General features: G+C 26.1%; 1 protein-coding gene across 3 annotated transcripts in view; it reads left to right on the plus strand.

Moving 5' to 3' along the window:
• The window catches only part of LOC100202963 (uncharacterized), an 88,012-nt gene that overhangs the window by 27,928 nt on the left and 46,675 nt on the right, over positions 1–13,409 (plus strand). For 2 of the 3 annotated variants that reach the window (XM_065814886.1, XM_065814885.1), the window contains exons 2-4: positions 4,665–4,705; positions 9,342–9,394; positions 9,722–9,838. In XM_065814886.1, the coding sequence (XP_065670958.1) occupies positions 4,665–4,705; positions 9,342–9,394; positions 9,722–9,838 (211 nt within the window). Of the gene's footprint in view, positions 1–1,797; positions 1,853–4,664; positions 4,706–9,341; positions 9,395–9,721; positions 9,839–13,409 lie in introns of those variants that run through there. The other variant, XM_065814887.1, reaches the window with a different exon arrangement.

The following is a 13,409-nucleotide window of genomic DNA, read 5'->3' on the forward strand; positions in this document are numbered from 1 at the left end:
GAGAACATTTATAAGCAACACATTTTAACACAGCTGATGTTATTATCTGATACTGCTCTCATTTGGGTTGTTTAATATCTTAGTTTAACGTTAACGTTATTATTTTAATTATAATTAACTGATTTAATGATAACTAATTTTATTTTATTTGTATTCTTATTATTTCTATTATTAATATTAAGATTGGTATTATTACAATTATTGTTATTATGGTTTTTATTACTATTGCAAATGAATATCAAAAAAAGTAAATAAAAAGGTCTGTTATTTGATTTTCGATTTTAATTACCGTTTTTTGTTTTTTTTTAATGTTTTGATTTTTAACAAGTACAGCCTGGTTTCATGGAGTGTTAAATGAAAAGCTCTATTGTATTTAGTATTTAAATAAATATTAAAAAGCCGCTACCAATGGCTTGTGATCAAAGTTAATAAATAACAAATGCCACTGTCAATGGATTGCGATAGCAATTGAGTTAAATGGCTGAAAACACTTGCAAAGTAATAAGATACTTGATTTAAATTCTAATTTAGCTTGTTGGTATAAATATTTAGTAAATAACCAAAAATATCAGCGAGAATAGGAAGAATACAAGCCTTAAACTGCGTGTTATTGCATCGGTTTCTGATCAGGAATAACAATTAAATAATGAAACCTAAAATCCGCTCAATTTTGACATTTTACGGGAAATGACATAAAATTCATTATGCATTAATATGTCATTAATAGTTTATACTACGAGTGATGACGCTGGTAATGCTGGCGCATCACCTACAAACAATAATAGGTTACATAAAATTATTTCTCTTGATTGATTTACTTTTTTAATTTAGAATAAACTAATTTTTACCACACAATATCACTTTTTTGTACTTCCTTTTTCTTTTTTCCCCAGTTACTAAGAGCGCAACTCTAGTGTTTACTTGTTACTATTGATTCACGGCTTCTTTTTTTTTTTTTTTGTACGTGTGTATGCATTCCATAGTTGTTTGATATAATGCAAATGAAAATAGCAACCACTAATACGTAACTATAATACAAATACCATTTTACCAATCTGTATAACTTAACCCTATTATTCTTTTCCACAAGTTCAATAATCCCTTTAAACATGTTAAGTGCTTTAATACTAAGTGCTTAGTACTTTTATAATAAGAACTTAGTATTTAGTACTTTTGTACTTATTTCTTAGTACTTTTATAATTAACAATTTAAACTTTGAGAGCCCACTTAAGTATCAAGTATATCAACGTATTATTTAAACGTTTTTTAACATTAATTATTCTAAATTCTAATAAATTTGTTTCTGCTTTAACTCTAAAGCTGCTAAAAACCTTTTTTTAGATTTTAAGTTACTAAAATAAATTAGTTATACATTTTTGCCATCGGATTTTCAAACAACATTCAATATTATATATTATAATATTAAAAAAATTAAATCAACTACTTTGAAAAGTTTAACTATACATGCAAATCGCTTTTTTGTTAAGAAGAATGAGATACCAATAGTTTTTCATGGCCTTTGCCCTTTCTGCTTTAACTTTTTTCAATTAAAGTTATCTATTTAAAACTAATTTTTGTTTGAAAATATATTAAAATTATTTTTTATATGGTAAAAATAAGCTATTTTTATAAACGTTTATTTAAATGTTAAAAGTAAACGGAAAATTGTAACCTCATATTCTGCATTTGGACACCTAACAATAAAACTTCAAAATAATCAAACCATATCAAGTATACAATGCAGATTCGATTGGTTAAATATATAAAATTTAAGGTTACATTCTTCACGCTGATTTCAAACTTCAATCAAACAACAATATTCTGTAAGCGGGCTAAAGGCATTTGCAAGTGGTGCGTTTTGTATTAAGGTGGTTCCTACATAATCAAAAAAAGTTTCTTTTTATTCATGAACCATTAATTTTTTCAAAAGTAGGTACAGAATGTGTAAAAAAATATATATTTTCGAACTCCTAAAATATATTGATGATCACATATAGGCCTATAAGAGTCAAAATAACCCCAAAAATAGAGTTTACTAGAAACACAATTACTCATGAGTAAAAGCTTATTTTACTTTCAAACTTGGTATACTTGTGCGTGCTACCTGTATCTAGTGCGTGCGTTTTTTTTATTAAAAGATCTTGTTTCTACTAAAAGTTATGCTTCAAAACAACTGTATTTTTGAAAAATCTGCTACTTGGCCTCCAATCTTAGTTGCATAACCACGACTTACAAATAATAAATTTATTTGAAAAAAACTCAGGCACTAGCAGTACACTGGATGATTAAGCCCTGAAAATTTCAAGTAGTTATCACTATTAATTTAAAAGTTATGATGTTTTTCGTGAGACAATTTTCTTGAAAAACTATATGGGAGAAAATCACAAAACAAGAAAAAAAATTTGTTTTTAAAACTAAAATCCTCCTTTTGAATAAGTTTCTCCTCCCTCTTTATGTAAGCCTTTATCTAATAAACCCTTCTTAATGGCTTTTAGTTTTTTTCTTTTTGCTTTAGTCTTATCTGATATTTTAATAAGTAAATTTTGGATGCTGCGTCGGTTCATTTTTTCAGATATATTATTAAAACAGACACCGGTCTGTATTCCAAGTTTTTTATACACTTTAACAAGTCTAAATTGACCTTCGTTAAATTGAAGAATAGCACTGTATACACCTATCTGTAGAGTTTATCTTTCTACAAAGATTTGCTTGGGACATTTCATCCAGATAATATTATTCAGGGGCTTGTTAGCATTTTGAGTTTCCCCGTGGATGCACTTGCAAAGAAGGTCATTATTTGAAAGGTCTTAGAAAATCTTTGACAAGATAGGAAACATCCACTTTGGTAAATTAATCCTCTCTTTGTGTTTTTTTAGTTTTTTATTCTTGTAACTACACCACGATTCTTCTCCTGGTGGACAAAACATGTGGCGCTTATCTAAGTTAGAAAAGTTGGTACAATGATGAAGGATAGCACCTATCCACTTTTTCATTGTATAAATTTTTTCATCGTCAGTGCAATTTAAATTTAGACTTCTTCGAATGGCAATACCATAATAATTTGTTATTGAATTGATGGAATTGTTTGTTAATTTTCCTTTTCCACCAAATGGTGTAGAGGTATTTTTATATTCTTGTACTAGTGTCCTAAGTCGAGAACCTATTCGTTTGTTTACATGTCCAATACATTCAAGTTTAACAGGTGTAATACCAAACTGTGCTTCGTAGGGTTTGGAGTTAACAACTTCTTTGTAAGAAGCTGTGTCTCCATCTCTAAGATACTCATTATAAACTAGTTTATTTCGACTTACAGATTGCTGAAATATATCAATAGCACCTGAGGATTCCATTGCTCCTGATGACTTTCGATGGTTAATTTTACAATTATGTGCAACTTTCCAATTTGTGTATTCTGTTGTCCCTTTTTTTCCACCCCATATTATACACTGTCTACAATGTTTTGATAAAACAATAACATCCAAACACTTTCCTTTGCTTAATGCTGTCACTACACCGTTCAACGAGGAGTGTCCTCTTTTTTGCCAAGTTCCATCAATCGATACACGACAAGTATGTATACTTCCATTTTCCACCAATTCCAGAATGTTCAGCTGGTTTAATGGTAAAAATTTTTTTAGTGATATTTTCAATATTTACATTTTTTTTATTGCCATTGATACCACATTTATTATTTACAATATTTACAGGTTTTTTACAACCACGACCACCAACACCCTTTCTTGATGACTTTCTTTTGTTATTTCGAAGGTTTCCCATATTTTATCTTTATTATTTTACTACAATCTAAGTAAAATGATAAATAATTTCAACAAGCACATTAGAAAACAGTAAAAAGTAAAAAAATTATTATAAAAAAGCCTGCCTGCTGTTTGCACTTTGCAACAGTATAACTTATGATTATAAGTTAATCATTAAATATTTAACAACTTGGACGTACAAGGCAACATTAGAATAGCAAAAGAGATGTACTAGTTTGAGTTTTAAGGTACATTTAAGATAATAACTAAAAAATAAATTGGTTGCTATGGCCGTTGCTAGGCACTAAAATTATACCTACCTGTATAAAATAGTAAATATTGTAAAAAGCATAAACAAACTTAAAAAAAAAAATATACCACGAGAAAGAACGTTAAATTTTACATTTGAATATCTAATTTGCCAAAAAATCAATTTTTGAAAAAATTTTGACTTTTGATTATGTAGGAACCACCTTAATATCAATTAATAATATGATATTACGTCATGAAAGAAAAATTTTGACAAAGCTATAAGTAATGTATTTCTTAAATATTATACTTTGTATTTATTTTGGATTTTAAAACCTGTCTCTTCAAATTCTCTTTACTTACCCCTCCCTTTCTCTGTCACTGTGCATTTAGGTAGCATTGGTACAGCTGCTACCGTTTTCATACAACACTATTTGTTGCATTTTACTGCGACTTTTTTGTCACTATTATAACAGCTGATGAAAATTTACTTTAGTGTTATTTTATTTTCCATTGTTGCAAATATTTACACAGTCTTTGTTGATAAATTTAAAAACTTATTGAATGGGCATTTTAAGAATTGATTTTTATATTTAAAACATTGAACTACCTTATAATCCAAGAGAGAGCACTAAAACAATATTAGTTTTTTTTAGAATGATGCTTGCATTGAAAATTTGGTTGGCGTTTTTAGGCGGTAAGTTCATTTTTTTAGTTTTTCTTTAATTAGTATATATTGATCTTCTTATTCAAAATACTTGTAAACTTTTTTAAAAAGGTTGTTTATCTAATTTAATTTTCTCGCCGAATTTTGAGTTTAAAAGTCCAACGTATTTCATTCTATAGTTTAAAAAAAATAATGATAATAAACGTTTTCTTCAAATAGTTAACTGGACCCGGAACGGGCTAAATAGGACTTTAAAACTTGTGTTTTTGTGTGTATATTGAATGTTTAATATACGGGTATATTTAAATATATTACATCATTTCCGGTGTAATTCTCGCAGCAATCTAATAAAATGGACTCTTAACAATTCAAAGTTTTGAAATATCCAACAAAAAGATCCCTAAAACTAGTTTTTGGTGAAAAATTAATTGTAAAAAATTGTTTTCAATTTCTTATTTAATCACTGTAAAGTATAAATATAAACTCATTTAAAAGGACAAACCCTGATCCGTAAAATAGAGTTATATAACTTAAAATACTTTTTCAAAAACAAAATTTCGAAAAAAATCAGGTCTTTCCCACTTATGGTTGTAACTTTTATAACTTAGAAGTTTTTTTTAGTAAAAAATTTTACAAGTATGGTCAGACATGTTGCAAGCTTTAAAAATTTCATTCAATTAATTCAAGTTTTACTTCTATTTATTAGAGTTTTAACGCAGCCGTGATGCAGTGGTTAGAGTTCTGGCTCAGAACCAAGGGATCCGAGGTTCGACGCCGGCTCCAGCCCAATAAGCAACATTGGTAAGAAATAAGGCGTAAACTTCCTTGTTAAATGCTCTTTCACGGTGCTTTGAGATAAGAGCGTAAGGGCTTTTGGGAGCACCTTATTAACCACAAAAAAATAATAATATATTAATTTTTACATTAAAAGTTTGGTGTTTAAAACTCAATTATCGAGAGATAAAATTTTTATTCTAATCGTCTTCAAATCGTTTAAATAATGTTTAAAAAAGTTAAAATACATTGAAATTGCGTTAAATCGAAAGAGAAAGTTTAATTAACTTGAGCCATTTTTAATATTCATTGTTTGTTGTTAATTTATATATATATATATATATATATATATATATATATATATATATATATATATATATATATATATATATATATATATATATATATATATATATATATATATATATATATATATAAATTAACAACAAACAATGAATATTAAAAATGGCTTTGTCTTTTTAAAAAGTTTTTTTTTTTAATTTTTATTTTTGTTTATATTATTATTTTTGTTATTACCATTTTATTTATAAATTCCGAAATAAGACAGACACCAAATTATAAAGTATTATAATTTTTGTTCTCTGTTCCAGGAATTTTTTTTTTTTTGCGAGTATTTGGTCGAACCAATTATTAAAAATACCGAACAATTATAAACAAAAAAAAAGTTCTAGGCCGTAATTTCAAATAAACGTACTTAAGCATGGCAATAAAATAAAATTGTCACTACGCAAATAGAAACTGCGAATAAAATATTTATCTGCTTACAAAACTTTAAGAAAGTAAATAAAAATAACAACTAATAACAAATTTTAAAAAAGATCAAAACAGCAAAACGTTTTACTGTTACAGTAAACAAATATGTATTTTATCACGCATATTTTTTTTAACATGTCATTATTTTTATAGCAAAAAAGACAAACTTATAAAGACATTCATTAAAAATTTTAAAATAACTTTTGAGCTACCAAATTAACATTTAGTTTTATTACTTATATTATTGTTAATAACATTATTTCATAATCAGTGACGGTCCAGGAATTTTTGGTGGTGGTTGTAGTGGTGGTGGGGTGGGGTGGGGTGGGGGTGGGGGTGGGAGGGGGTTGTTGAAATATTTTTGTATTATGTACCCTTTGCCTTTCGGATCTTTCGTACTTTTGCAGTGACGGATCCAGGGGACATACCCCCATCCCCCTTGGATCCGTCACTGTTCATAATTCATGATACTATTTCATTTTTTAATAACAGTATATAATATCGTGATTAATATTATTCAATAATAGTAGTAATTACATTATTAGTGTTATTAATTAGATATTACTATTACTCAATAAACATTTAGTAACTATAATTTAGGTTTTCAAAATGCGGATATACACCACACAGTTTATTTCCCACTTTTTATAAGTTGCTACCTACTTCACACAAGATTATTAATTACACCGCGTAGATTGTTATTTATTCTTCTTAACACAGATTACTACAATCCACAGATAATCAACTATAGGTGATTATCATAATTAAATAGCGTTAAATTGTACATTAGTAATACTTTAATTTAACGCTATTTAATGTTTTAATTGACAGTTACAAAAAGTTCAATTTACAAGTAAAATGTTTACGAGTTTTCTTTACAAGCCGATTCTTATTATATACCGATACTTCTTTACTTGAATTAAAAAAAAGGAAAAATAATGCTTCTGTGAAAGTGTTTTTACGTAATACTTTCATTTTAATTTTAAATAGTATAATTCTATTTTAATACTAAATAAGTATAAATTAAAAAAATATGAGTGTAAAAAGCTGGACTTGAAAACTTCATTGGACGAGGTAATAATTTTAACTAAAAAGACCAATTTTGAAAGAAACCTTCATTATTTAGCAAAATAATATTTGCACAATAATGCAGACTGTCACCAATGTTACCGACTGCTAAGTAGTATAACTATATATATATATATATATATATATATATATATATATATATATATATATATATATATATATATATATATATATATATATATATATTCTTTAATCTCGACATTCTTTCAATTAATTTTTTAATTGTTTCTTTCTGAATATTATTCCATTCCTGGTCTATAATGTTCCATAAATGAGATTATGATGTTGGACATACAGTTCTAATTTTTCTATCCAATTCATTCCATAGTAACTCAATGGGATTGAGGTCTGGGTTTTGAGGAGGCCAGGTCATTACACGTAATACATTTTCAGCTTTTTTGGTTCTAAATAATTTCTACATAGTTATGCAGTATGTTTAGGGTCATTATCATGCATCAGAATAAAATCTCCAATTAATCAAAGTCCCGAAGGGATCGCACTTGTTTTCAGGATATCTCTATAATGTTCTTTTCTCTTTATACCATCGATTTTACGCAAACCTCCCACTCCATCTAAAGAGAAACAACCCCAAACTATCACAGAGCCTCCATGTTTTACTGTCAGAACCAGACATCGAGTTAGCATTTTTTCTTTGGCGGATCTTCTAACGTAAACTCTTTGCTTATTTTCGAAAACTTAAAAAATGACCTTTAATATGTTTCTGGGTTCTCCGTTTATTAATTTAAAATGATAAGACTTTTACTTGCGTGTACAATTTATGTTTTTTTAATGTATTTACATTAAAATAACTTAATTTAGAATTTTTTTACACAAATTTTATTTAACTTGATTTATTTTTATATAAACAAATTTTACTAATATAAGTTAATAATTTTATAACGTAAAATCAATATCCAACAATATCCAAAACAATCGCACGGATAATTTCAATACAATAACCTCATAAAATACATTCTGAATTTCTTGACCTGAATCACTATTTTTTATTGCTTATAACGAGGCTGAGCTAATTCTTCATGGTAATCCCTTACTTTGAATATATGGATATATGCATAAATATTTGACAACTCTATGTCGCAGGAAAATAAAAAATTGGCCCGAACTAAAATATGATTTTTGAGAAATTAAAAAGGAAAGGCAGTGTCCTTTATTTTTTAAGTAATTAAATTATTTTTTGAAAAGGGCAAGTTAACATGCTTGGGATATGCTTTGAGGAGCTTCTCGTTAATATGAATGCTTAATTAACAAATTTGAGTTTAAAACCGGAATTTACTATTTGCAATTCGCGGTTTCTATTTAGTTTTCCAATAAGTTTCCATTTCCATTAATTTACTAAATTACTGTTTTCCCAGGAATTCTAACGTACCCACGTGCTCTGGACAAATCGAAACAACAAAATATTGAATGCACGAGAAAATTGTAAGATTTTAGATATTTAAAACCTAAAAAAATGAAGACAAATTTTCAGATTAAACAGCTTCAGAATAATCATTTGTAATTTTATAATAATTAATATTTATAATAATATTAAAGCATATATTTATAGTAATATAACAGTTGTCTTTTTATTTTGAATATATTTAAAATCTTTTTAATATATTCAAAATGTTCATTTCGAATATATTTAAAATCAACAGACTGCTAAAAGACATGTTAGCTAAAAAGAGCTATATCTTATATATCTTATCTTAACAATAATAATGTCTTGTATGCCATCATAACAATGGCATGCATGACAATGTATATGCTATTGTAACAATTGCATACTCATTGTCAATATGTATGTTTTTTCATTCAACCACTTAGCACACGTACAAAAATAAACAAATAAATATAAACAATATAATATAATTTTTATCTACTTATAAAGTAATTAGTTATAAAAGTCATGCTGTTTTAATAATTATTCTAAGCTTTTAATATTTTAAAGATATATTAGTATAACCAATTTTTTTGCATTCAGTGTGTTTATAATTGCATATTTTTGTTACATTATTTTACTTTTTAGTTTTTTATGAATTTTGCTCTTGTGAAAGGATTTGCAAAAATGGGCAACCTTTGGTAGTTTTTAAATTGTGTTTACTTTTTTTTAAGTATTGCTTTCATAAAATATAATTTTTTGAAATAAATTCCATAATCAAATTTTTTAAAATCATAACTCTCTCAATCCTTCATTTTTCATTATTCATGGCTTTCATTCTTTGCCTTTTATTCAATTTCACTTTTTTAAATTTTTATTTTATTTTTATTTTCATTTTCTTAGTTCTAGAAACTTCATGCTTTATTTATTCATCACTCTATAAACTTTTAATTCTTTGAGTTTTTGCTTTTCTTTTTTTTTATTCTTCCTACTTTTTAACATTGTTTAACTTTAAAACTTATTTTTAGGAAGTCCCCTATCCCCTAACGGTAAAAAATACAACCCAGTTGTTAATAGACTTGCGCAAACTTATGTCAGACAATGGTATTCATGGTTATATTGTGCCAAGCTCTGATGATCACCAGGTTTTATTATTATTATTATTATTGTTTTATTTTTTTTTACTTTTTTAATTTGATTTATGAACTTTTGAATACAAATATTTGTATGTAATATTGTTAGTATTTATGAATTATTGTTAGTATTTATGAAATATTAAATTTTTTTAGTACTATATGTAAAATATATAAGAATTAAAGAGAAGAGATGTAGTACTAAACCTCTGTACTAGCGATTCCATATTTTAAGCAAGCAGTTGTTTAATATGTTTTAAATAACTTTTGCTTAATCATATTTTTTTTTGTGATTGTATATTTAATTTTAAATTGAGTAGCATAGCAATAAAAAATATATTGTACCTTTAATTGCAAAGAACTAAGTAAACAGAAATTTCATAACAAAAATATTTTGTATTTTGCTAGTTGAAGTTAAATTAAGTTGTGCTAAATTAAAGCACACAATCAAAATTAAAGACAATTAAAACATTTTTGAATATTTTAAACCTAATTGAGATATAAGTTTTACTTTAAATTTAAATTTTAAGTTGATTTTTTTTAACAATTTGTTGCATTTGTATGATGCTTATATTTTTTACTTTTAATTGAGTTTTTTGACTTTGATAAACATTGTTTCAGCAAATATTCACACAAAAAAAAAAAAAAAAACTTCAAGACTGATTTACTAGAACATTCTATACATAATTTTTTAAATTATTTTTATAGCTGTAGCTTTTCCAAATCTAGTAGATTGTAGATTGTGTAGTTGCTTTATTTAATCTTTATAATCTGAATAATGTCAAATTTCTATTGAGTATTTTTACATTAAGATTTAAATTTTATTTTTATAAAAAACTTTTATTTGAATAGAGAGATATTATTTATTTGTTGGATGGATTTTCTTTACACAGAAAAATTAGCTCTGTTTCTTGATTTTATTCAATTTGATTTTTAAATATAGCTTTAAATTGTTATTTAACTTGTAACAATCTTTAGTTCTCAACAATACATTAAGTACTAATCAGTTCTGAAGTTCCTAACAATTGTTAGAGTTTATAATAATCATAAATTAAGATTGTATAGAAAATTATAAGTTGAGTAATTTTTTCATTTAACTATTTGCTAACGAATTATTATTGTTAAATAATATCATGTAAAAGTAGGTCAAAAAAAAAGTTTCAAAGTCAACAAAAGTTTTTTTGAAATTTAAAAAAAAAGGTATCTATCAATGAAACATTGAAAAAATGTAAATTTCCTAAATTCAAACGGTTTAAAGATATGGCGTTTTGAAATTCACCCTGAAATGCTCTATTTTTTGCCTAAACATATAATTATGGATTTTGTAGTAGGGCTTGGCAACTGGTGGAAACTGCAACCAATTAGCTGGTTATTTGTTCAACAAAAAACCCTAAAACTGGTCATTAATTATACATTACTAAATAGATAAATAGTTCAAAGATTTCTTGTTTCGACAAACTGACAAGTAATACGGAAAGCTCGTTTATGAAAATATATATAGTTCTAAAAATATTATATGATATTGTATTGTAAAATGATATTGCATTTGATTTTATTTATTTCAATATTTTTCTACCAATTATTATTAGAATACATACTGACAAAATCTTTCAGAAGTATTGAAATTATTTTTGTTTGTTGTTTCATTTTTTGTTATTATTGTTTAATTAATTTAATTTAAGATTGTTAAATAATAATCTCAAATTAAAATAATTAAACAACTAAAACAAAATAGTTGTTAACAAATATGTTTTTTTAATTTTGACTTTTCAATATTGTAAATCGTTGTATATTTTTTGAAATTAATGTTACTGTATATTGATAAAAATTAATGTTTTATAGTTAATAAAAAATAATAATTTTACCTTAAAATGAATTTTTTTTTTTAGTTTACATCAGTCTATTTCTAGAATATCAAATTCTGTAGATTATTTTGGATTTATACATCAATAATATTATTTAAATTAATATTTGATTTTATAATAGAAAAACTGGTGTAAAACTGGGTAACCAGTATTACAATTTAAAAAAACCTAAGCCCGGTTTTTTGAAATTTTCTGGTTTTTGCCAAGCCCTATTCTGTACTGATTCCATTTCATGTATAATTTAACTTCTAGTGGAAGAATCTGGGTAAAAATCAGTACCTGACCATTTTTGAGAGTTTTGAATTCAAAGATGAAAATAAAATCAGTTGAAAGGTTTAGATTAGTTTTTTTGGTTTTAAAATGATCAAGACAAAATTTTTGTTTTGTTACTTTGCACTTTGACCTACTCCCGATTTTCATGGATTTAAAGTTTTCTACAAATGAATAAAGAAATTTTGGGCATAATGCAAAATATGGTTTTGGGCTTTAAAAGTATACTAAAAATATGATATTTTGAAATTTTCACAAAAAAATCCCTATTTGAAATGTTCATTCTCACGGGCTCACGTTCTCCATTATTGATTTTATAGCTGTACTTTTTATGAAAAGTTTAGGTTTTAATGTGGGAAAATACTTGAAAACTGATACTTGACGTCTTTTATAAGCTGCTGAATTCAAAGATAAATAGAAAAATAACTAAGATGAAAATTTTTGATAAGAATTTTTGATTTTAAAATGATTAAAGCATTTGCTCTGTTGAAAATAAGTTAGAAAGTAAATGTCATCAGACAAGAATGGATCTTTTTTGGCTATGAAAAGTGTTATAAAGTACAATAATGAGTTTCTTTGCAGCCAACTTTTCCTAATTGTTGCAGTTTATTTTTAGCTTCTGAAAGTTAAAAATTTAGGTGTCCTTTAAAGTTCATTTATGTAAAACCTCTAACAAATCTTCACTTAGAAAGAGAAAGATAAAGGAAGTTGCAATTGTTCTAGTTGTCATCCAATCTTTTGTACTAAACAACATTGAAGTTTTAAAGGAGATTTTAAATAATGTTTATAATTTAGACTTTCATACTAAATGCATGAAAGAAAAACTTTAAAAGCAGCATATTCGAAGTTTGACATCCAACCTAAAACCTATCAGCAAAGCTATTGCTACCAAACCTAAAACCTATCGTTCTCAACATTTCTAAAGCTTTTGATAAAGTTTGGCATGTTGGTCTACTCCATAAGCTCTACTCTTATGGTGGATCAGGTAAAAACTTTAAGATTATTGAATTCTTCCTTACTAATCATAGTATAAAAGTTGTCCTCGATGGACAGCACTCTTCCTCATACCCTGTAACTTCTGGGGTTTCTCAAGGTTCTATCCTTGGCCCTATACTTTACAATGTAACTTTACTATACTAAAAATGACTGTCAAGTTTTCTTAATAGGCTTATCTTCCCTACATACTTGGATTTAGAAACCAATATGGTTAATTACCAAGTTTTATTCTTTCGATAGAACTTAATTTAATTATTTATTTAAAACCACTACAAAATCTATATTGTTAAATTACACCATTTTAGGCTAAATTTTACATCATCATTTTTGAACCGTTTGGAGTCAAGTTCCTAAATTTGGTAATTTTTGGGGGTTTGATGATAGATACCACTGGATAAAATTTAAAGAAAGTTTGAAGGGTGGGTGGTATAATTGTTTACTTTTTACATGGA

The sequence above is a fragment of the Hydra vulgaris genome, chromosome 13 (assembly GCF_038396675.1).
Source record: "Hydra vulgaris chromosome 13, alternate assembly HydraT2T_AEP".
Taxonomy (NCBI): domain Eukaryota; kingdom Metazoa; phylum Cnidaria; class Hydrozoa; order Anthoathecata; family Hydridae; genus Hydra; species Hydra vulgaris.